This window comes from Xyrauchen texanus, chromosome 12 (genome assembly GCF_025860055.1).
Source record: "Xyrauchen texanus isolate HMW12.3.18 chromosome 12, RBS_HiC_50CHRs, whole genome shotgun sequence".
In the NCBI taxonomy this organism is placed as follows: Eukaryota; Metazoa; Chordata; class Actinopteri; order Cypriniformes; family Catostomidae; genus Xyrauchen; species Xyrauchen texanus.
Genome location: NC_068287.1, coordinates 20135701 through 20160521, shown reverse-complemented (window position 1 = coordinate 20160521; position 24821 = coordinate 20135701). Strand labels below are relative to the sequence as shown.

Below are 24821 nucleotides of genomic sequence, written 5' to 3'. Positions count from 1 at the left end.
CTGCCTTTAAGAGCATGTGTGGTCCGATAATGGTGTATTCTTGATGGACGAAGCAGAGCTACAAAATCGCATTACCTTGGTCTGTTAGTCTGCAGAAAATCAGAATGGTATCATTTCAGTCAGACTACAGCGATCACATTACATATTCCCAATAATTGTTTTAGTCAGACTGAAATTAAACTTTTAAAGTGCAAATCGTCTATCGTGCCTTAGGGTTGTGCCGATGGACGATATCATCGTCCATCGTGATGGGTGACCAACATCACGATGTCGAGCCACCATCGTGATGCCACGCCCCCTTTTGCGAGTCTTGCTAGTGTGACTCACTAATCCAAGTCTCTTCTATAGTTAACCTAAAAACTTTGCAGGGATTGCTCTGTAAATTAAATTGAGAATATAACTAATGTATATATGCTATTTTAAATACTGTAGTATATGCCAGAGACGTGACGTGTTAGTCTGTGAAAATACCGTGTCAGGCAGGCTACACAAATATTGATCTTGACATTGTTAGCTTCTTGTCTTTTTTTTTACATGTCTTACACTGTACATTTAGATTAAAATATTTTATGTTGTAGGCTACAAGAAAATAGCCTCTATTAATTAATTATTAGTAGTTGTAGTGTCTCAGAAAATCTTGCTCATTGTCACATGCACTTGTATACACTGAAGCGGCATAAACCCAGACCAGCGAACGTCAAATCACTTTTGTCTGGTTAATACTTTTAAAGAACAATTTCCTTGGCCATAAGTCCATAATGTCAAATCAAATGAAAGAAACAAGTTGAATATGAATAACACACATTTATTAAAACATAGAAGAACAACAAATAAAACAAGAAAACAGGAACAACACTCAGACCGAAACTCGGCATTAACATTTCACTTATAATTAGCAGCACAATTAACTTCAGCACAGGCTACAAAATAAATTATGTTATTGAAATATTGTAAAGTGGTCATATGAACTACACAAATGAGCGTTTAAAAATAATATGCAAAATCGAATAGCTCCATAACGGATGGCTGAAAAATGCATAAAGAAGTCTAATATCTTTCACCATAGACCATGTTTAAATTTCGATGTTTCTGGCCAGAAATACCAACATATTCTCTTTATCTGGTTTTAATAAGCTGCGGATTGGAGTAACTACACTACCCGCTGTGCTGAAGACCGCTCTGATGGAGCACTGGTAGCACTTATGCACAGATATTTCCGTGCTAATCTTGCCATGAACGGAAACCTTTTGTCGTTCGTTTTCCACCAAGTCAGCGGGTCCTCTTCCCCATCAATGGCCATTTCCTGCAGGTACATGGTCATTTCTGCCTCGACCTTTTGCTCATCAGTGAGCATGGCTGTGGCTGTTCTCTTCGCAAGAAGGCTGCCCAAAGACTGACTTTTTTTCTTAGAGCTAATATATTAAAAAGCCCGGATGAGTAGGCTACTAATTAGTTGGGCTAGTAAAATAACGAAATTATAGTTTTTCAGTAGAAAAAAATATCTATGTAAAGAGATATATTAAAATAAAAAGTGCTTAAAAGTGCACAACTCTTCTTAAGTGGAAGAAATATTTTTCCCCTTACGTGCAACCTATTGGAAAGCGGATGAGTCAGTTGGAATAGTAAAATAACTGAAATTATAGTTTTTAAGTGGAAAATAGTATTTATGTAAAGAGATATATTAAAATAAAAAGTTCACAACTCTTAAGTGAAAGCTAAAAAAAATGCTTCACGTGTCGTGCAACCTACTGATAAAGCGCCGACGAGTCATTAGTTGGGTTAGTAAAATAATGAAATTATAATTTGTCATATAATTTTTGAAAATTATATGAAATTATATAACCCCGCCCCGCCCCACCGACGATATCATCGTCCATCGCGATGTTTTACTGTCAACATCGTCAACTGCCAATTTAGGGGACATCGCCCAAAGATAAACAAATCACAACAAAGTAAGCTATGTATTTTCTAACAAATCTAAAAGGAGTATATTTTGGCATCCTGGATCATCAAAGATGAGAGTGCAAAGCTTATATCCTCTGTTTAAAACACCTTCTCGGCTGGGGCCCAAGAGATTTGGCTCTTGGTACAATAGTATTTTGTTCAGTAGTTTCCTGGCTGACACATACTTATTACCAGTGGCACAGATAGGATGCCCATTACTCTAAATTTTGCTCAGTTAATGAGCAGTTCAAGGTCTCTCAGAAGCAGATGAGGGCCACATTTAGCCACCCAGGCTATATCTGCAACAGAGCACACTGGCAAACCTGTAATTTATCTCACAGTTAAACAACAGCTTTAAAAGAGTAAGATGACAAGCTAGAGCAATTTCATGCCTTAATTTTCCAGATATAGCGACTGTAAAAACTAATTTCTTCGTAACGGGTGACACATTAAATATTTATAAATTTGTGTATAATGACAAGTGAGTAGTTACATTTAAATGACATCTCGAAATGCTTGGTGCAGAAATGGCAGATATTTAAAATGACAGGGTGGGGTAGACTTATTGATTTACCAATTTTTCATTTGAACGATCCCAATATTGATTCTTAAATGCCAAACTCTTAACTTAAAACTTGAACATTTACTTTTGTTTTTGGTTGTGTTGATTATTATGCCTGTTAAACAAATAGCAACTGAACTACATAGTTTGGGCCCTTTTGTTTTCTTTTTTTAATATAAATTTTAATATGTTTGTAATGTACCAAATTATAAGTTTCCTTGTATAATTTAGAAAGAGAGCATTTGCCAAGAGAGAATTTCTTTAATACAGCATGTAAACAAAATAGGCATTATAACTGAAAAACACACAAATGAATCAGAATGGAATAAAATCTAATCAAGATCTTGTGAATCTAAATCGAATCAAATTGGGAAATCTGTATCGATACCCAGCCCTATAAAATTATGAGGATTCCTGTTTTTTAACCTGTTAACTAATATATGATACTTTATATACTATTCTGTTCTAGGACTATTTAGTTGTGACTTACAAACCATAGTTACCATTTCAGTTAATTGAGTCAATTAAAAGGGATAGTTCACCAAAAAATGAAACTTATGTCATCACTCATTTACCATCATGCTGTTCCAAACCCATATGACATTCTTTCTTTCATGGATCACAAAAGTAGATGTTAGCCCAAGTCACCCTACACTTTTATTGTATGACCATTGATGACAATTTTCATTTTTGCATGAACTATCCATTTAGGTATGACAGCCACAGCCCTCTGTTGTATATTAAAAAAATATAACCAAATAAAAAGGTACAAAACAAATTCCAGGGTTCAAATATTGCCCATTAGCAAAAAATGTTTCTGCCACTGCTTATACAGTACATAAGATGTTTAACAAAAGTATTTGTCTTAAGATGGTTATTTATATCTTCAGCTTTAGTCAATAGGAAATATAAATGTTAGACTCCCAAACATTACTTTTGCAAATAGAAAAGATTAGAATAGAAGAACAGGGAGCCTTGCAAACAGATGTCATGCCCCCCACAAACCCCCCACTGAACATCGCGTCTGTCTGAGATTACATAAAGAGACAGAAGCAATTGAGATATAAATAGATCAAAAGAGGAAAAGCCAATAAATAAAAGGTCTTGGTGCAGCTTCATTAACCTCATGCACAGTCTTTTCTGTTAGGGGATCTGTCTGCACAGCCATCTTTATTAGAGTATCGCTCCTGAGCCACAGAGGCAAAGACACAGAAAAATACTGAATCATTTGCCACAAGACCCTCAGAGAAATGCTATTAGAGTGCAGTTGTGGAAAAAAAAGTAAATGGTTTAAAATGTCATAATTTACTGAACATGTCACTTAAACTTTCAGTAAGATTTTTACTGAATAACAACTTAAACGTAAGGCTGTTCCTCAAACAAAGCAATCTTGTCACTGACAACGTTCACCATCCACTTTCAGGAGCCTGGGTATTCTGCCAAATAACTAATTTTGTGTACCACAGGAAAATAATTCAGGTTTAGGGTGACTTGAAGGTGAATAGAAGATCGTTATAATTTTTGGGTGAATTATCCCTTTAAGAAATGTGTGATTTGTCATGTACACAGAGGTTGCTTTAACCAAAAATTCATTGTAATTTACAGATTTTTTTAAAAACATTGACAGATAATTATGTTTAAACCCCTGGATGGCAAAAAATGTCCCCAAAAATCCCATAGACTTTGCATTGCGACAAACATTGACGGATCATATCTCCGGATCAGAGTTTCACAGAGACATTTGGGTGGAGTCCTTTCATATGCCCTAGGAAGCCATTTTGAAGCATTACATGAGATGGGGGGTAAAATATACCCCTGGGGGGTAAAACCAGGCCAAATATGCCCCATAGGCATACTATGGCAAGGGTCTCGCCCATGAAACAATTGTTTTGTTCCTACTATAAGACATTGAATTTTGTGGGATCATATCTCCCTACCAGAATGTCGTAGAGAGATGGGGGAGGGCTCATTTCACTCGAGCAACCAATCATTCTTTAAGTATCATCTTAGAAATGGCGTAGCCATGCCCTAGCAACCATTTACAGCATCCTAGCCACCGTCCCCATAGACTTCCATTCACAATGGCTCAAAAGGAGAACTTATGAACAGAATGTCGTAGACACATGGGGATTGGATCTTTTCAGTAAGGTTAAAAAAAATAATATTTAAAAAAAAAAAAAAAAAAAATCAGCCAATAGGAATCTCTCTGGTCACTGGTTAGCCACACCCTAGAAACCATTTTTAGCACCCAAGCAACCAGCCCAATTGACTTACATTCAAATTGGCTGAAAATATCTTTGGATCACAATGTCCAAGAGACATGATATTTGGCTTGCTTTACCTGGGTGAGTAATTAGTAATCAAGTGTCAACATGGAAACTACTTCGCCATGCCCTAGCAACCATTTAGAACACCCTAGCAACCTAACCCCTTTGACTTCCACTCAAAACAGGCTTCTCCTGATCAGAATGTCATAGTCTTCAGGTTTGTCTCATTACACTCAGTCCAGCAAGCAGCCTTTTTAGGATCACCCTGGCAACTTCCTAGCAACCAGATGGACTTTCCCTAGCAACCATATAGCAAAACACATATCTCTGCACCACAACATCGTAGAGACTTCAGCTTTGGCTTGTTTGACTCAGACCAGCAAGGAGCCTTTAAATATCATGAGTGGTGGTGGTGTTGTGGGCTAAAGCACATAACTGTTAATCAGAAGGTTACTGGTTTGATCCCCACAGCCTCCACCATTGTGTCCTTGAGCAAGACACTTAACTCAAGGTTGCTACGGGGGGTTGTCCCTGTAATAAGTGCAGTGTAAGTTGCTTTGGATAAAAGTGTCTGCCAAATGCATAAATGTAAATCATGCAGGACAATACTTAGCCACACCCTAAGTAAACATTTGCTGCACCCTAGCAACCAAAACCCATGGACTTCCATTAAAATGAGCTTAGATGGATATCTCCGGATCAGAATATCATAGAGACTTCATTGTTGGCTTTTATGACTCAAGCCAGTAAGCAGCCTTGTTAGTATCACTCTGAAAACTGCCTAGCAACCAAGAAAGATCACCCTAGCAACCAAGTAACAAAACATATCTCTGCAACAGAACATCATAGAAACTTCTGGTTTCATTCATTGGACTCAGGGTAACAAGCAGCCTTTTGAGTATCACCTTGGTAACTGGCTAGCAACAAAATGAGCGAGCCTTCTGTGGGCAGCAATGAAAATTAGTGGTAATAAGTTTCTGTCATTATTTAAAGTGACAGTATTGCTTTAAAAGACTTGGAAAATACTTTTTTTATGTGAGAGTACAAATTGATTTAGTTTTTTATCATTTTTTAATCTAGATCTATTTTATGCTTCTTTTTAAATAAGTAAAACTGGTTCAAAAGTTTGAAGGTTGAACTTAAATTTCAAGTAATCGATTACTGTGTTAGAGTACTCGACAACAAAATTACTCAAAATGCCCATCCTTAACTCTTTCCCCGCCAGCGTTTTAAAAAAAAGTTGCCAGCCACCGCCAGGGTTTTTGACGATTTTCGCTAAACATTAATGGTCCGCAGAATATTTTCTTCCATGAATATATGAAGATGCTATCAAAATAAAGATCTGAGCCGATTTTAATTTATCTTCATTTGTTCTTTTTTTATTGCCACTTGAACAGAGGTAGGTTTTGTCAAAAACAACATTTCGGACAAAAAGCTGAGAAAAAGGAATTTTTATCAAACAAGTGCTTTAGTATTAGTATGGTGTTCCACTTCATGTTTGAGACGATCGCAGTCTGTTTCTTTGATCAAAGAGTTGCGTACTCTTTCAAAACATGCGCGCGGGTCTTCCTTACCGTATACCACCTAAAACACGGATACCCAGAAAATTCCGTGTTTGGCGGGGAAGCGTTTTTTCATAAAACCCGGAAAATTCCGTGTTTGGCGGGGAAAGAGTTAATCGCCACACCTGGTAATTTGCATCTTGATTTGCGTCCTGTAACATTGCGTGTTGGTATTTCAAGTGAAGAGTCTCTGAATGCAGCAACATCAGTCGTTATAAAAATGTGTTACTGCATGATACTAAAGAACAAAAAAAGTATAAGAACAAAAAGAAAGTACGAAAAATGTTGCACATCACACCAATTTTACTTGCATTTAATCTAAGCACAAACATGAATTTTAGAGCAGAATTCTCAGTTATTCTAGTGGAGTTAATGCATTAACTATGCTATAGCTGTGTGCTTCTCATCTTTGTCACTTTATGTTGATATCAGGCACACTGAAAATATTCAGTGAACTTAAGCATGTCTGTATGTGCTTTTTCAAATTTTCCGATGGGACGGATAGCCGCACGTAATCAGCAATGTTTACAAATCTTGTTTTAGTGCAGCGGTTGATTGACAGGTAGAATATTCACCCTAGAACTCCTTGATTTAATCTCACTCGCTTGAAAAGTCAATAATCTATTACATATCCATTGTCATGTGTAAACCATTATAATGGATGCTACATCCCTAAATGATGCCTTAGTAATTATGAAATGAAAATAAATATGACAGATAAAAATAGAACATGACAGAAATATTTCAGAGCAATGGATAAAGATATTTTCTGCATATACACAGCTGAGTAACAGATGAATGTTACAACTTCATAGTCAGCCAGCTAAAATGCTAACATCTGTGTGAACTGATACTGTGTCCTGTGACGAAGACAATGGGCATTTGGAAATGGCAGCCCTCACCTCTGCATGATCTCATCCTGGAATAGGGACTTGTTCATCAGCGTGAGGCTGGGCAGTTCCAAGAAGTGCACTCCACCACCTTCAGTGCCCAGAGCAAGATCACAGCTCAGTTTCAACAGCATAACGGTCACACGGGTCGCACTACAGAAGAAAATGCAAGACATGAAGTTCTTGTCATGAACAACATGGTCAATGGTACCACTAGGCTAATTTTGGTAGACAGCACCAGCATTAGAAATATATTTATCTATCATCTCTTGTAGGACCAAACAGAGAACCTTTTTGAAACATCAATGAAGCCCACGTAAAAATGTAATTAGTGTTTTGGAACGCTGGATATTAACATCAAAATTTAACACTGAACACTGGCTTGAAGTGTCCATCTGTAAAAATCAATAACTAGTAAAGTGTGGTATTTGGAGAAAGGTCACTCCAGACACAGTAAAAGTGGTCTATGGAAATACATGGAGGGCTGACCTGGTGCTCTCGAGGCCTGGCCTGCCAGGCAAGGTGAAGCTGTGAACCTCCACCAAATGGGAGTGGTTTTCTCTCTGCACTATCTCCCATAGGTGAATGGTGTTGTCATCCAATAGAGAAAGTATCCTCCCCTGTTAATACAAAACACACCACATGCCAAAAATCAACTACCTCTCTCAAAATAAGTCAACACTTAAAGTTAAATGCCACAAATGTACAAATATACACCACATGAGTAAAGGGTTGAAAACCTTACCTGTGCATGAATGAAGTGTATTTGTGTAACAGCAGCAGTGTCTTTATGAAGTCCAGTCATCTCCACTCCAGGGGCACCATATCTTAATGAGCAGTAAAGGAATATTGAACAGGTTTGCCTATCTGGTCTGGGTACATTTTTCCCCCAGTGACAAACCTTAAAGGGATAGTTCACCCAAAAATGTAATAAACCTAAAAGTAAAAATTCTCTCATCATCTCCTCACCCTTATGCCATCCCAGATTTATATGACTTTCTTCTGCTGAACACAAACGAAATTGTAAGTCAAAAGTAAAATGAGGGGGGAAACACTTCAATAGGCTGTTCTGTATTAACAAGGTGTTACACTTGCACTGGTGCCAAGGTATATACTATCACAGACTCAAACTTCATAATAACAGTGATATACCACAGTGTTTTTCATTAATTACAGCTGTATGTGTCAGGTAGAATTATTCCCAGATAGCAGTGGTATTCGGCCAAACTTGGTTGTAAAGCGGCTCATTCAAACAGATGGAACACAACAGAAAGTGAGGATCTTAAGATACACATTCCCAACTTTAACTCCTTTACAGAAAAACCCATTTCTTAATCTGAAAAATGCTGATAAGAGCATTAGACGCAACGGCAAAAGACCTCCATCTACTGTAATGGGCTGTTCACACCAAACGCTTTTGCAACCTCCAGTTTACCATTTGTTTTTCTATGTAGACAAGGAAGACGAACGTCTTTGTTTTGCTTTGTTTATTCAGCGTCTCATGCAGGAGCACTGTCTTGTTTTCTGTTAAACTGTATTTTGTTGCGCATCATCTAGCCTTTTTCAGTGCAAGAATGTGATGGGCCTGAAGTCATCGCCAGCGCTTGGCACACATCTAAAATTCAAATGCAGTTTTAGCATTCAAATGTGCATATTTTTCCTCAAATTTAACGAATATTCAAATTTCTAATTTTGATTTGACAGCCCAAGTAGGGAGTGTAATCGTGCATGAAATCATGATAACATGTTGGTTACCATTCAATTGCATTGTGTGGACCTACAGAGCATAGCTATTCTGCTAAAACTCATAAACATCTGTGATGGCACGAGAGTGAGTAAATGATGAGAATTAAAATTTTTGGGTGAACTTTCCCTTTAAAGGTCTCCCAAAAATAACAATTCTCTCATAATTGACTCTTTTCTTTCTTGTGCAAACACAAAAGGAAGAATACTACAGAATACCTGTTTGTCTTTTCAAAACAATTGCAGTGAGAGAAGCTGTTAACGTGAGAACATTTCATTTTAAAATCTCTCACATATGAGAGATATGCCTTCAGAACCCTTTAAATATGACCTATGAGCCGCATGGACATTTTGGGTCCTTTTTAAAGTTAGTATCTGTGAACTGCAAAGATGGATCGGGATGTTCATTATTATTTTCCTTTTTTAGATTCCACATAAGAAAGTCAAACGTTCAGGTTAGGGACAAATGGGGGCGAGTAAATTATGACAATTTTTTATTTACATTTTTGGGTGAACTTTTCCTTTAAGACACTGGGTTTAGTCATACATCAGCTTTTTAACTTATGGATCATGATAATGTGCACATGTTCATGCTTTTCTGCTTGTTTCCATCATAGAGAAACCAGTCAAGGTTGTCAATCAATGCTACATTGCATGTGTTGAAAACTTCACACAGTGTAAAGATTAATTTTGAATAAATCCAAAAGGTTTCTGAGGGGATTGAGAAAGCAAAATAAATACCTTATCAACCCACAGATCTGAACACTAAATAAATGAGCTGAAATCAAATTAAAACAAAAGAGCTCTGATTGGCACAAACTCAATCCGATCACCAACGTCTTCGGAATCAAGAGAAATCGCTTACAAACTCTTAGTTTTTACCTCAACAGTTGGCAAAGCTGAACAGGCATTTAGCACAGGCTGTTGCTCAAATTATTTCTAGATGGCTATTGTAGTCTGCTTTTCATTATCAATCTGCACAGCCTTCCATGCTTATAACAAAAGGGTGGATATCTAGGTCAAATCTGGTCCATGTAAGACATTCCAAAAGTTTCAGCGAGAGAGAGACATCCACCGAATAACTGAATTCACAGACTTTGCTGAAAGAGAGCAGCTCTTCAAAAACACCATGGGTATATTCCAAATGGCATACTACTATATTTATGCTTATATATATATATATATATATATATATATATATATATATATATACACTGCTATATTCCATGTTATAATGTTAGAAACTTGGCTTTATGTATACTGTGTTTACTACATTGTATACACTTCATTTGAAAAATTGTGCAGTATAAAATACTGATGCAATACCGTATCCCACAATGAAAAGCACTCAACTTGACCTTACATTTACAGTGTGACAACTGACCTGGAAGTGATAAACCCATGATTTTAAAATTGGTAGTTCACCCAAAATTTACTCACTCTCATGCCATCCCAGATGTGTATGAATTTATTGTGTATGAAATATTAAGACTTTGAGGAATATTTCAGCCCTGTATGTCCATACAATGCAAGTGAATGGTGGCCACAACCTTGAAGGTCCAAAAAGCCATAAGACTCCAGCGGATAAACCCATATCTTCAGAAGCGATATGATAAGTGTGGGTGAGAAACAGAAATTTAAGTCCTTTTTTAATATAAACTCTCCTACCTGAGAGTGAGTAAATGATGAAAATAAAATTACATTTTTGGGCGAACTATACCTTTAAAATCTCCCTTACATTTACATGAAGTGCCTTTATGGTTATGGTTTAGTTAAGTGCTTGCAATTTCCCTTCAACATTTCTTGACCAGCAGACTGCCAAAAGTTTAGACTTTTTACACAACATTGCACTAAAATGGCAATATAACCATATTTACTTCAAAAATACCATCTGAATTGAAAGTGCAATATAGTGAGGTCATGTGACAACCATGTAAACATACTACCATTTTAAACATTTAGTTTAGTATACCATGAAGCGTTTCGCATACCATTCGTGTTCGGTTTGAATGGCCCCTTAGTGTTCAATTTACAGCCTTCTGCTCCCTGTAAACTTGCTTGTGACAAAGGTTAGACGTTTAATTCAGAGCAAGAAGAACAGATAGATGCTGTTGTGGTGGTGTGACTGGAGCCCAGGACACACTGTCAGCTTGCCTGAACCAAGAACAAAAGCTCAGACTGTGTGGCACTGCCACACGTCACCCATGCCACCTCACACACAGCTCAGCGAGAGCCACTTCAGCTCCTGCCTAATCAACCCGCTAATGACTTACACAACCCAGCGCTCGAAACACCACCTCTAACGAACTGCTCCATTCTGAAGACCTCTTGGTTGCCATGGCAGCATTTCTATTATGTCACACAGGAACAGGCATAACATGTAGTGTACTATTTGAAGAAGGGCTCATATATGCTAAAACACTTCATAATGAAAATGTTAAAAGTTAGGAAACATGCAAGATTGAGTGAAGCTTGCTTGCACATAAAACAAAAAATGTACATGTGGACGTTACAGTGAAAATACAATGACATTGAGTGCATTGAAAACAACCTCTCAAACAAATGGAACAAAATGAACAGGACAGGAATCAGGCTGCAGCGAGCCCAATGTGAATATTTAAAGGAATATTCCAGGTTCAATACAAGTTAAGCTCAATCAACAGCATGTGTGGCATAATTTGAATTACCAAAACATATATATATATAAATATAAAGGAACAAAAGGAAACAAGAAATTCCTTTAAGTCTAAGGCATAAGGATGACCAAACAAAACTTTACACTTCCATCTTTCCTTTGACCAGCTCTACTCCATTATTTAGGATTATGGTGTCTCTGACCACACTTTACTAGTTTCATGTCTCGATCCTTCATACTCCCTGGCCTCTCTTCAAAAAACATAAAAGTAACTCAAGTAAATCAATATTTCACATTCATATTTGTAACTGGTAAGCCGCCATTTAAAAAGTAGAATACGATTTCATAAAAAGTGTGTGACCGTGGCAAAATATTTGCAAAATGAGATTATGTGGGACATTGCCACTCCAATGTTCCAGTTCCAATGTGAAATGTCCACTGAGTGGCGCTATACACAAGTTCAACGTTCTCTGAAACATATTTTTAAGGTTAAAAGGTCAACAAACCTATATGTCTATATAAGGTCCAACTGTTAACAGTGCATGTCAGAGCACAAACCAAGCCATGAAGTCCAAGGAATTGTCTGTAGACCTCCGAGACAGGATTGTGTCGAGGCACAGATCTGGGGAATGTTACAGAAACATTTCTGCAGCATTGAAGGTCCCAATGAGCACAGTGGCCTCCATCATCCATTAATGGAAGAAGTTTGGAAGCACCAGGACTCTTCCTAGAGCTGACCGTCTGGCCAAACTGAGCGATCGGGTGAGAAGGGCCTTAGTCAGGGAGGTGACCAAGAAACCGATGATCACTCTGACAGAACTCCAGCATTTCTCTGTGGAGAGAGGAAAACCTTCCAGAAGAACAACCATCTCCACCAATCAGGTCTGTATGGTAGAGTGGCCAGACGGAAGCCACTCCTCAGTAAAAGGGCACATGACAGCCCACCTGGAGTTTGCCAAAAGGCACCTGAAGGACTCTCAGACCATGAGAAACTAAATTCTCTGGTCTGATGAAACAAAGATTGAACGCTTCGGGCTAAATGGCAAGAGTCATGTCTGGAGGGATCCAAGCACCGCTCATCACCTGGCCAATACCATCCCTACAGTGAAGTATGGTGGTGGCAGCATCATCATGCCGTGTAACATAACAAAATGTGGAAAAAGTAAAGCGCTGTGAATACTTTCCGGATGCACTGTATCTGTATGTCAAGTCACGAACTCTGCGGGACTCGTACTTTGATCTTTTGCATCACAAGTGCAACAATACCAGTTCAAATATTGCACAGTTTGATAGACCCTGAACAAGCTTACAAATGTGGTTTATGTAATGAAAAATGAAAATGTATAGCCTTAGAAGTAATGAGTTATAGCAAAAGGTTTTTTTAGGATAGCATTTTGTCAGGAACAGGGTGAAAAGTAAGTATTTATGATCTGATAATCTGCCATTTTATACATGATTTGTGTGAAATGGAATGAAAGCACCTCAGTGTTCATTTCTCCAGAAAACTGCCATGATACCAACAAGCCATCTAAAACTCATTTAGCAAAATTTCATTAAGATGGTTCTATGAGAACAGTTTGAATAAGTGCAATAATGTACAGTCAGCTGGTCATTATTGCAAACTAGCCCCTTCGGGATGATATAAGGTTTTGATCCTGATTCCCCTGCCCGGGTTTATTTTGCAATAATGGCTGTACATTATCCCTACTTGCGTCATACGCCTGCACAATAGCAGAGAGAAAGATATGAGGAGAGGTGGATGAGATGTTCAAAAGAAAGAGCAAGAAATAAAGAATAGAGACAAGAGAGTTGTACATGACAAAAGAGGGTCATTAAAGTGGCACAGAAGGTGTATGAAACATGCTGGGACAGCTAGTACACAGTTCTGATTCTTGGAATAAAACAAGAGGAGCCTGGAGCAGAAATTTCTGCAGAATTCTCTCACACTCAGTCCTGATTATTCCACAGGTCATCAACATTAACAGAGAGGCCCTGTCAGTTTTTCCCCACAATCTCTCCCTCAACACAGTCAATATACCAATAACTCGATCCTCCCACCAATTCTCTATTAGGCCTAACCGTCTACTTCAATGCAGTGCTAATGGTGCAGAGAAATCAGAAATTATGAGATTATGTGACATAGCATACTTTGTTGACATGGAGTAAATGGATTTCCTGTTTGTGTTGAACATTTTGATGCAACTCTTCAACAGATTCATCGCAACCCATTTGAGATCCTTGGCATAGATGTCTCAGTAGTCATCCTTGCAGAGTTCATGAGACCAGAAAGATTTTGGCAGTCTCAAACATGATATCTCTCCAAACATTTAGAACAATTTTGCATTCAGTTTTCCCACTGCAAAAAATGATTTTCTAGACAAGTATTTTTGTCTTGTTTTCCTGTCAAATTATCTAAACTTTCTTAAAACAAAACTCAAAACAAGAAAAAAATAAAATAATAAAATCTACCAATGGGGTAAGCAAAATAAATATAATTTAAAGAGAAAACAAGTTTATTTTGCTTACCCCATTTGCAAATTATTTTTTTTTTCTTGTTTTGAGTCTCAAGTTCACTAAATTTAGTCAGATTTATCTTAAAACAAGACTTAATATCTTATCCCATTTTGCTTGACAAGTAAATAAATAATGTTTTAAGAAAGTTTAGATAATTTGACAGGAAAACAAGACAAAAATATTTGTCTAGAAAATCATTTTTTGCAGTGCCCCAGTTTCATGGGGAAATTAATACAAGACTTTCCATTCAAGTCACAAGTAGAATCTCAAAACAGAACCTGATATTCCCAGGATATACCAAAGAACATGAATTCAAGTTAATCGAGGCATCCTTCTTAGTCCCCCCCCCCCCCAATTGAGTAATCAAAAAACAAACCAAATGGATTACATGCCTAATGGTTATACATTTAAATTAATTTGACCTATATGATCAATGATCTCCTCCCTTTCTCTCTCTCTTGCCTCAAAAAGTGTTTAAAATGTAAAAAGTCATGTAACAATCAGAACTCCCTTCCTGGGCCCCAGACTGCTCTCACAGCACAAACCAAACATACTCTCTAAGCCCACACTGGCCATCTCCTATCAACATACTCCCATCAATGCTCGGCAATTACTCACTCAAGCGCTAACAGCAAGTTAGTAAAGGATAATGCAATTTCACGGTCTGAATAGTGACAAACAGCCAACATTGTGTCCCAACTCTAATGCAGTAAACATATGTTGTCCTATATTAAAGAGACAAAACAACATGAGCAATTACTAAAAATTTTACAAACAAACAAAAAACACCAACAGCTGATGCTCGCAGAATGAGACAATTGAAGGAAAAGCCAGACCATTGCATATATAAAACGCATACAAACTGGTAGCCTAACCCTCATCTTATACAATGGCCCCAAAAAGATTTTATACACTAAAGCCACCAAATATATGAATTTCTTTGTATTATAATAAAATATTAAACCAAGTGGAATCTAAGAAATACAGCACATACTTATTATAGCAAAACATTTGACAAAATATGTTTGTTGGTTTTCAAAATTATAAAACAAAGAGCTAATTTTTCTTAAATCGCGATTAATGCGTTTACCATTAATACATCATAAACACTGCTGTGAAGGGTGGAACATTTGTAATATGTCTGCCCGGAGTCATTACACTTCACAAACCGACACAGCGCCAGCACTGATCTGTGCACAGAAAACAAATCTAAAAAGGTACCCTTTTGGTAGTCCAGAAAAAAGGGGAGAAATTTTAATAATAAATTAAAATAGTTAAATAAAACAAAAATAAAATATCGTCATAATCTCACAATAACAGTAATAATGTGTTATGATATTTATTTGTAAATCGCGGGCATATTAAACTAATAAGTGAAAAGGCGGTGCTTTTAAGAGCATGCGATTGGGGCGGTTTCCAATCGCAAGTGATCTTCCCTATGCCCTATACTCACTCCAAAATCCAGAGCCCTTGAAGTGGGTACTCTGAAGGAAACTAACGGAATTACTTTATGAATGTTCCCTTCGCTAACAGCCTTGTGGAAGGGCTCTCCGAGAAAAGATTCCTTTTCTCACTTTCGTTTTGAACAAGCTTTTGAGTGGCATCTGCTCCCACAGGAGTGTCCTTCGAGAAATAAAAAAAAGGTGTTTTTAATTCACCACGGAGCATCGAAGTGCTGTTACCTCAGACGAGTAACAGGTCAGATAAAAAGTCCACTCCATGTAGAGTATTATGCTGTAAGTTCATCAAAAGTATAATACTCAATTGCTACCGCATTTCCGACATCTTGCAACATTAGTGCAGACAGATTTATTCAGTACAATGGGAGCAATCGTGTCGCCAATTCTTATGTATAATATTGGCATAAGCTGAAGGAGCTGTCTGGTTTAGCCAAAGCCAGTTTGGCTTTGTTGAAACTAATAAGCAATTAGACTAATCACTTTCAGAAAAATACCATTAGGCTACCACAGTACAGCAGCTCTGTATATGCATATTACGCAGTCTGCGTAGGGCACCAACTCCCTAGGGGGGCACCATCATATCCTAGGGGGGGCAACAGAAACTCCACCGGCTGCCTTTACTCGCATGTTATACGATATTCAAGGACCCTGAGGCACTCACGGAACAAAGTCGTTCACCTCACGCTCGCACTTTCTCATCACACCTTCACACCGTGCACCAGGGTAATGCCATGGTACTGAATGATTGATCATGTTCATATTTCATGATACTGTCATTGGTACTCCAAGATACTTTAAAAAAAAAAATACCATGGTTTTTCCCAAGATGGAAATAAAGAAAATAAGTATATTTAGTGTCAAATTTTGGCACTTTCAAAATCTGTGATTAATCACAATTAACTATAGTAATTAACTTTAAACGACTGACAGCACTACAATAAATGTTTTGTTATTAACAATTTTTATTGATTCCAATGACAAATGAAACCAACATAACCGGAAACACAAAATCAAACTACATTTGCAGATGTTACTTGGTTTAGTATTTAACATCAATTACAATGACATTTATTTAAAAACAATTGTGTGACTAAAAGGAATATTCTGGGTTCAACCTGTTAAAAAAAAGACACAAGACATAAACTATATGTGTGTTAACATGATTTTAGTCAAAACAATGTTTTAACAGAAGCATTAATGCAAGCACTTCACAAATTCACATTTCTGCCTTTAAACCCTCCATAAATTGGCCCCATCCACTTCCATTGTAAGTGCCAAAATGTAACCTCAATTTTTGTTTCTTAACTTTTCTAAGAAAAAGAGGGATGAGGCAAAGTAATTATTGTGGTAATCAACATTACCACCTCACCATCTTGACTTGTATTGAATCTGGAATATTTCTTTAAATGCCCACACACTTTTCAACAGGGAGCAACTGAATAAAAGCATGCTCTAGGCTAATTTGAGATTAATTTGAGGACATTGAGGTGATACAGATGATTCTCAACCCTTTTAACTATCAAAACACTGATGAAGCATTTGACATACAACAGCTCTTGCTAAACTATGGCTTTGTTGGCAATTAAAAACTGCAGTTCTAGTTCCAGAGAACAAACAATGAACTTTAGTTTACCAACAGGGCGCACAACCATTTTCTGTTCTTGTCACAAAAAATAAGACCGACTGGAGCAGCCCTTTCGAATGAGATTTTCAGTTCCTTCATAGGTGTTGCATATTTCCGAACCAAACAAAGCCAAAAAAAGCTCCCTGTAATAACCCCTCAAGCAAACACTTTCCAATCCAGTAATACTCCACAATTTGTAATTAAACAAAGGCACTTTAAGTGGAAAGGTTTGGAAGAAACCAAATTCAATGAGTCTTCTTCACCATTCATGTGTTACTTGGATTTCTAAGAACTTCTAGATTGCTTTTAAAAATGTGAAATGTGTTACTGGAGACAGCTGTTGATGACAGGGGGAAGGACCGATTTTGAGGTCCTGGTGTATGTCTGTGAGGCTCACAACAGAATACTAATGGCTTGCCTGGAAGATGCTACACATGAGAGGAAAGATATGCACAGAGACATCAATGGACATTTAACACCATCAGGAAGAGGCAACTCCGGCAAAAGATTGAGCAGTTATGAAAGAACTGATGAAGGCAACCAAGTGTTTCCTCAGCTGTGTTAAATCAATACAGAGGACACCCCCACCCCCTCCCTGTTTGAACATGAAACATGAGAGTAGTATTTCATGGGGCAGCATGCCAAAGTAAAAGTTTTGATATGGCTATGCCTTTAGGCCAGACAAATGTTTAAGGTTTTGCAGTGGCATGGATGCAAACTCCCTGGCTCAGAGCAATGCAGAGGGAAGACGACTCAATAAAAACAGATAGCTAGCACACTAGCACTCCATGCATATAGAATAAATAATGCAGAACAACTGCACCTGGTTGATAAGACAACCAATGATTTTTCAATGCGTTTGATGCGGTTAATTTTTGGATGTAAAATACTTTTTATATGCAGCTATAAATGCAGAAGCAAACTGTAAGCAAGCCATTCAAAGGTTGTTTTGGATGACAACATCATTCCAGTGTGGAGGCTTCACACTATTCTCTGTGGCATTCATGCACAACTCACCATGCACCCCACCGACAGTGAGTACCACATTATAGAGACCACAAGAAGGTTACCCCATGTGACTCTAACCTCCCTAGTAACCGGGCCAATTTGGTTGCTTAAAAGACCTGGCTAGAGTCACTCAACACACCCTGGATTCGAACTCACAATTCCAGGGGTGGTAGTCAGCGTCTTACTTGCTGAGCTACCCAGGCCCCCTTGACAATTAAAGCTGCAAGATAATGACAAAAAATTGATAGTCCATGACTGCGAGTTTCATTTTGATATATATATCATATACTTTGCGTAGACTACACATGCAAAACAAGCTCAGATGTGTGTCACTGAATTACTTTACAGTGCCTAAACGGTTACTTTACATTGACCCTAAAAGCAGTATGACAAAGTATTTTGCATAGAAAGACATGTCTATGATTGGTTATAATGCTCAAACACTGCAAAGAAACTTGTATATAGAAATTTGGTACACATAAATGGAATGCTGCAATTGACACTTGTCACAATTACTAAATTGCAACATGACATGGTAAGTCGGCATGTTGTTTACGAGAGTTCCAGTATCCAGAGTATCCAAGGCCGGACTATGCTGACTCACAGACAAGCACCATCTCCTATAAGACAGCAAGTTTACCATCCCTTGTGGCACAACCGGAGGAGCATTGCAGTATAGAAGAAACAGGTTCAGATCTTGTGTTGAAACCAGGAAGTAATTATGTTCGCATAATCAGTGAATACTGTGATTCTGAGATTGCATTTTCCACATTAACATTACATTTTTACTCCACTAATGGTTAGGTGTAGGGGTACGGTTTATAAAATAGGGATTCCTCTCCACCTTACTCTCAAAACTCGCTTTTGGCGCCTCTCCATGGACATTACACCTGGAAAATGGAGTTCAAACTTGCCCATACACCCAACACCACTTAACTCTTTGGCAACTGGGGGCAGCGTTTCGAATTTCAGAAAGCACAGGCCAATTTTAGCTAAAGAAAAATCAATCTTCTACGGTTTCCGATTTCACTGTGAGATCAGTCTGTTAATTCTGGCAGCTGTAAAAGGTAATCTCAATTATTTATTAGATTAATTGTGCTCCTGTCAATCATACAGAAGTGCTCGTTGCTAAAATTAAGCACATCCTGATTACCAGCCTGCTCCAGTTGTGGCCTTGGAAACCATTTTAAAAGATGTCTTTGAGACAAGAGCCAGCCACAACAGCTCTGAGGAATGTCCTGCATTGGTTGAACTTAGGGCACAGCCACATACATTCTTTAGGAGTGAACTCAGCACTTCCAACAGCTCATCTGGAGCATCGTTGAGAGAATTGTGTTTATTATTTTTATTATTTTAAAAAGTGTACAGAGCTTCTCTCTAAATGCGCACAGTGCAGCGGGAGGCGAGCGCGCAAATAATAGCACAGACAAGACAGAACGTTCATTTCAGACGTGATTGGATATTTTCTAACCAATCATATTTTCCATTTCAGTAAGGGGCGGGACATTTCCAGCATCTAATGCACATACATTCCTAATGTAACCATAATTTGCTAAATGTAAATATATGTAGATACATTTAAATTTAATTTAATTTATACAACTACAATTTGTGAAAATACTCCATGTTATTGTACCCGTGCTAGTTTTTGATGCTCTTCGCAGATCCTGGACAACTGTGTCCCATAATAATATCAAATGTTATTTTAATTTTTTTTTATTTGCCTTTTAATGCTGTCAGTGGGGCCTTTATCTCGTGATATCAAATAATTTCAATTAATATTTCCAAGTAGGAAAACAATTTCACTATTCACAGAAAAGCACATTATAGTACACAAATAACACAGATAACCATTACTTCTTGTGTAGGCCATATGTTAATACAACATCACTACACTCATACTAGCTACAATGCAGTTACAACTGTTTATTGCGTATTATGTATATATTTTGTTTATTAATTAGAGCAATAATAAAGTATTAACAATATTCATAGTAGCTTAATGAAAGGAACATTAATGAAACCTATTAATTTAAAATACATATTTATCATCAAGTTACCATACCATGGTTCTTAGTATTGTACTCTACACCATTCCAGCAATAAATTTAACCTGATATACATTTTGTAAGTTAATTTGGGATTATAATTACAAATACATTTTCTTTTCCAATGTGTGAACGGCTTAAAGCAATTTAAAAAATGAGCCCTTCCTGGACTTTCTAGATTACTTATTAAAGCCTGTAGACTGATTTTCATGTGAAGGGAGCGGGTCAGTTTTGCCGGGAAAATCCAAAGGATGTGACGTTTATGCGCACTCCCGAGAGTCTTGCCTCGGTGCTTCTCTTCCGCTATTCAACAGCGACAACAAACTGCAACACTAGGTAATGCTATCTTAGAGATGGAATCCAGCAAACGTCCAGCTCCCAGCACAACACCGACTCCTACACAAACCAGGTCCGGGTTAGCCAAAAAAAAATACATTTATCTACTGAATCTGGGTAAGCGGGAACGTGATCGTGGTCGTGTGAAAACTAGAGTGAACATCGGCAGGGCATTTGATTCCTGGAGGGACCTTCGATCGGTTTTGAGGATCAAAACAGACTCTGAATTGGTGTTCTTCATATTGTACAGGTAAGCTTACATAACAGCAAAGCATGTGAAATATAGTGCCATAAGGATTGATCTGTGTAATTTTAGCTAACTTGATCTTGCCTGCACAGTAACTGTCATAAACAATGTTAATCTGTAATTATTCAGCAAGGTAAATGGAATCACGTCAATACTGAATTGTGTCTACATATTTATAAAATGTACAGCCTATTTGGTAAACCGCTACAGTCATCATCCACCAAATTTAGCTAACAGCTATTGATAAAGCTGGCTAGCTGGCTAATGCCGACAAAGGCTATTGTATAACAGCAGTAAATGTATCATTCAAAGAAAAGTGATTACTTCAGACTAAAGTCTTGCATAGTCAGACCTATAGGCTTTCATTTAGCCCTGTTCTAGCACTGGAGAGTCAAACATAATATACAGTCTCAAAGTTTGTAGCAAAACAATCATACCTGTCAGCACGATGCCGGTGAATCATGTTCAGCCTCTTTGTACGTTACGCCATTGTTTTGGCAGATGCTCGCTCACTCACGTCCCAAAACAATGGCATAATGTACAAAGAGGCTAAACATGAAAACGCATAAGCCAAAAAAAAAAAAAAACACTTATCTACTGAATCCTGTCTGTCAATAATAACAAGGGTTTCTAAATCTTCTTACAACCTTTAAATGGGGAAAAAAATATTTCTTACACATTTTACATATGTACTGTATATAAATGTAAATATATGTAGAGACCGGTGCATTTTTTTTTTTTTTTTCGTGTCTGCATCTTGAAATGTTTATAATAGTCAGGCTGTTTAGGATGCTCAAACTAAAGTTTTAAACACTTTAATGGAATGGTTAATTACATTGTTAAAGTGTAAATGAAACCATCAGAGCTACTGTTGATGGCTTTGTAAAAGATGAATTGGACAAACTCGTGACAGCACTCTTGATGAGCCATGTGCTTTAGACAGGGCTGTATGCTTCTTGGGGATCTGGCGTTTGACAACTGGATGACGGGAGCTGCAGAGCTATGCATCTCACAGCATTCAGGCCTTTGAAGCGCAAACCTCACATCTGGAGCTGGAACCAATCCAGATAAAATGAGAGGATTATCAAACAACCAAAAATGCTGTTCCAGTTTTTTTTCTAATGAAAGCACCAACTTAAATCAAATAACTCAATAGGATAAATGTATCCAGTTTTCAATATAGAAATTAATATTTATACTTTTAATTTGCTTCTTGCATATTTTCTCATCCAACAGGATATTGATTAAGCCGGTGTTTACACATGGCCAAGAGATAAGGGCTAAGGGCATGAGTTTGGAATATATGGGTCTCCACTGCTTAATGAATTCAGAGTGTAGGTAGAGGTGCATTTGGAGGCTTGCTAAAGTCACCAGGTTTGATGTATTTTACCAGATATTCCAATAATTAATTTTTCTAATCTAATTTTCTAATAATTCCAGATACAGTATATGTTCAATATAATCTGCATAATTAATCAGCACAGCTAAACTAATTCTGATGGGTCAGTTCCATTTGACGATCAGTGTGTTATGAGTGTGTAAACCCAGAAGACGCGGTGCGTGATGGCTGTTATACGTCAGGTTTTGCGACAAGAATACATGTCACGTTCCGAACTGCATAATTAATGCCTTCACAGGGCACATCAAATTTAATACAATAATGATGGCCACGCAGTAGGATTGTTACAGAATTTTCAATAAAATGTACTTAAAAAAGCAAGTTCAGCCTCTGTTATTAAACATTTCAGCCCTACAAAACTCTCACAGTGGAAGGTAAACAGGGTAAAGAGATCATCACTTCTGAATAAACACACCCATATGTCATTTTTATGTTACAGGGCACACAAAGCACTGCAAAACTGCTTATAATAATACAGACATTGATTAACTAACCCAAAGAAATGCTCTAAGGTGCAGTAAACCATACCGGTTGCAAGAAACCACAACAAGGATGTTTTACTCTCTGCTAAAATACAGGACCCCCAGATAAAAAGGAGTCCTGGATAAGATGTCGTCATTTCAGCCAAAATACAGGACATCCCCACTAAAACGGGCAGCAACAAACATTGCATATGCCACCTCTCTCATTTTTAAGCCATTGTCTGTGAAGTATGTTCATATTTGGATACTGCTCTCATGAAAAGTATAATCAATGGCAAAATATCCATCACTAATTCTCATGCATGGTGAATATACGAATGTTTGTTGCGTTACCATGACAACTAATGTGGATGCAAAAGCGACTGTAGTCTGAACAGAAACAAATCTGATCTGGCCACATATAACTTGCAGTTTGAACAGTCACACACACACAAAACAAAAAAACAAAAACAAAAAAAAATCGGTTTGAGGAAAAATCTGATTTTTGCTGCAGTGTGAACAAAGCCTAATTCCGTCCGAATCTGGGTTAAGTTTCCCGGCAATTAATGCATTTTATTTCAGCAGTGGCAACGCAATGACTTCCAGCTGTATCAATGGTTTGAGGGCATTTGACTAGAGACAAGAGCACTGCCAGCTGATATTTTCTTGTGATTTGTTTTTTTTTTAGTGCCCCTCTTGATCAGACACAAGGTGCACAAGAGCAGATCAGAAAAAGTTTCAATTAAAGTTAAGGATGGAACCAATAGTGGGCGCAATCCTGTAAAGGGAAATGGAAGAGTGCAGCACACTTCTGTGAAGGGAAAGCTGTGAGTGTGTAGTTAAAGAGTGTCTAACGGGGGGCCTAGGTAGCTTGAGCAAATTTGCTGACTACCACCCCTGGGTCTGTCAATAATGAATGAATGAATATATTAATAACTAAAAATGCATAAAGAACTACATAAAACAAAATAAATAAATATTAAATAACACCTGCAAACTTAATAATAACGAATCCATTTCCAAAGACCATAAAGCATTATATTGCTTAAGCATTATATAGCAAAGACTTTTATGCACCAAAATTACAGAGACTGTCATTGAGAAACTCCCTGTTTACATAGACTTCTGAATGATAGTACACCATGTCAGAGTGCCACTTACACAATATCTGGGCGGTCTGATGTTGAAATTCAAACTTCAAAGCCCTCTAAAATGTCATATGTGCTGTGGATTTGCTTATAAAAATCTTCAAGTTAGTTCTGCTGAAGAAGGAAAGACATACACATCTGGGATGGCTTAAAGGGGAGTCAATCGTGAGAGAATTTTAATTTTTTTTGGGGGCTACTAATCAAGATTAATCAGATTTTTTGATTTTAAACTGATTGACCAATATTAATAATTCAAAAATAATTTCTAAATCGCCACACACACACACACACACACACACATGTTGTGTTTCCATGTTTTATGGGGACTTTCCATAGACATAATGGTTTTTATACTGTACAAACTTTATATTCTATCCCCTAAACCTAACTCTACCCCTAAACCTAACCCTCACAGAAAACTTTCTGCATTTTTACCTTTTCAAAAAACATAATTTAGTATGATTTATAAGCTGTTTTCCTCATGGGGACCGACAAAATGTCCCCACAAGGTCAAAAATTTCGGGTTTTACTATCCTTATGGGGACATTTGGTCCCCACAAAGTGATAAATACACGCTCACTCACTCACTCACACACACACACACACACACACACACACACACACACACACACACACACACACACACACACACACACACACACACACACACACACACACACACACACTTTCTTGCCAAATTGCAAAAAACAAAACAATATGCAACAATATAATGCTTTATTAACATTTTCCAAACAAAAACTTCCAAAATATAATGTCACTGTGATGAGGAAGAGGGCGTGGCTGGGCCGAGAGGATTCACGCCCAGCACTGAGAGATAAGAGGAGGAGCCGGGGACACCAGAGAAAGAGAGCGGGAGACGCACGCAGCAGTGTTTTGCGTGTGCACTAAGTTCAGTGTTTTATGTTGAATTGAAGTCTTTTTGATTGTTAATCCGGTTCCTGCTTCCTCCTTT

At 37.6% G+C, this 24821-nt stretch overlaps 1 protein-coding gene across 4 annotated transcripts in view; it reads right to left on the bottom strand.

Annotated features, from left to right (window-relative positions):
- Nucleotides 1–24821, bottom strand: part of LOC127653419 (lethal(2) giant larvae protein homolog 1-like) — a 71617-nt gene that overhangs the window by 41887 nt on the left and 4909 nt on the right. For 3 of the 4 annotated variants that reach the window (XM_052140100.1, XM_052140103.1, XM_052140102.1), the window contains 3 exons: nucleotides 7971–8052; nucleotides 7715–7845; nucleotides 7238–7378 (listed from right to left, as the gene is read on the bottom strand). The exons of the other annotated variant lie outside the window; for it this stretch is intronic. In XM_052140100.1, coding sequence (XP_051996060.1) covers nucleotides 7238–7378; nucleotides 7715–7845; nucleotides 7971–8052 — 354 coding nt within the window. The remainder of the gene's footprint in view (nucleotides 1–7237; nucleotides 7379–7714; nucleotides 7846–7970; nucleotides 8053–24821) is intronic. 4 annotated transcript variants of the gene reach the window in all.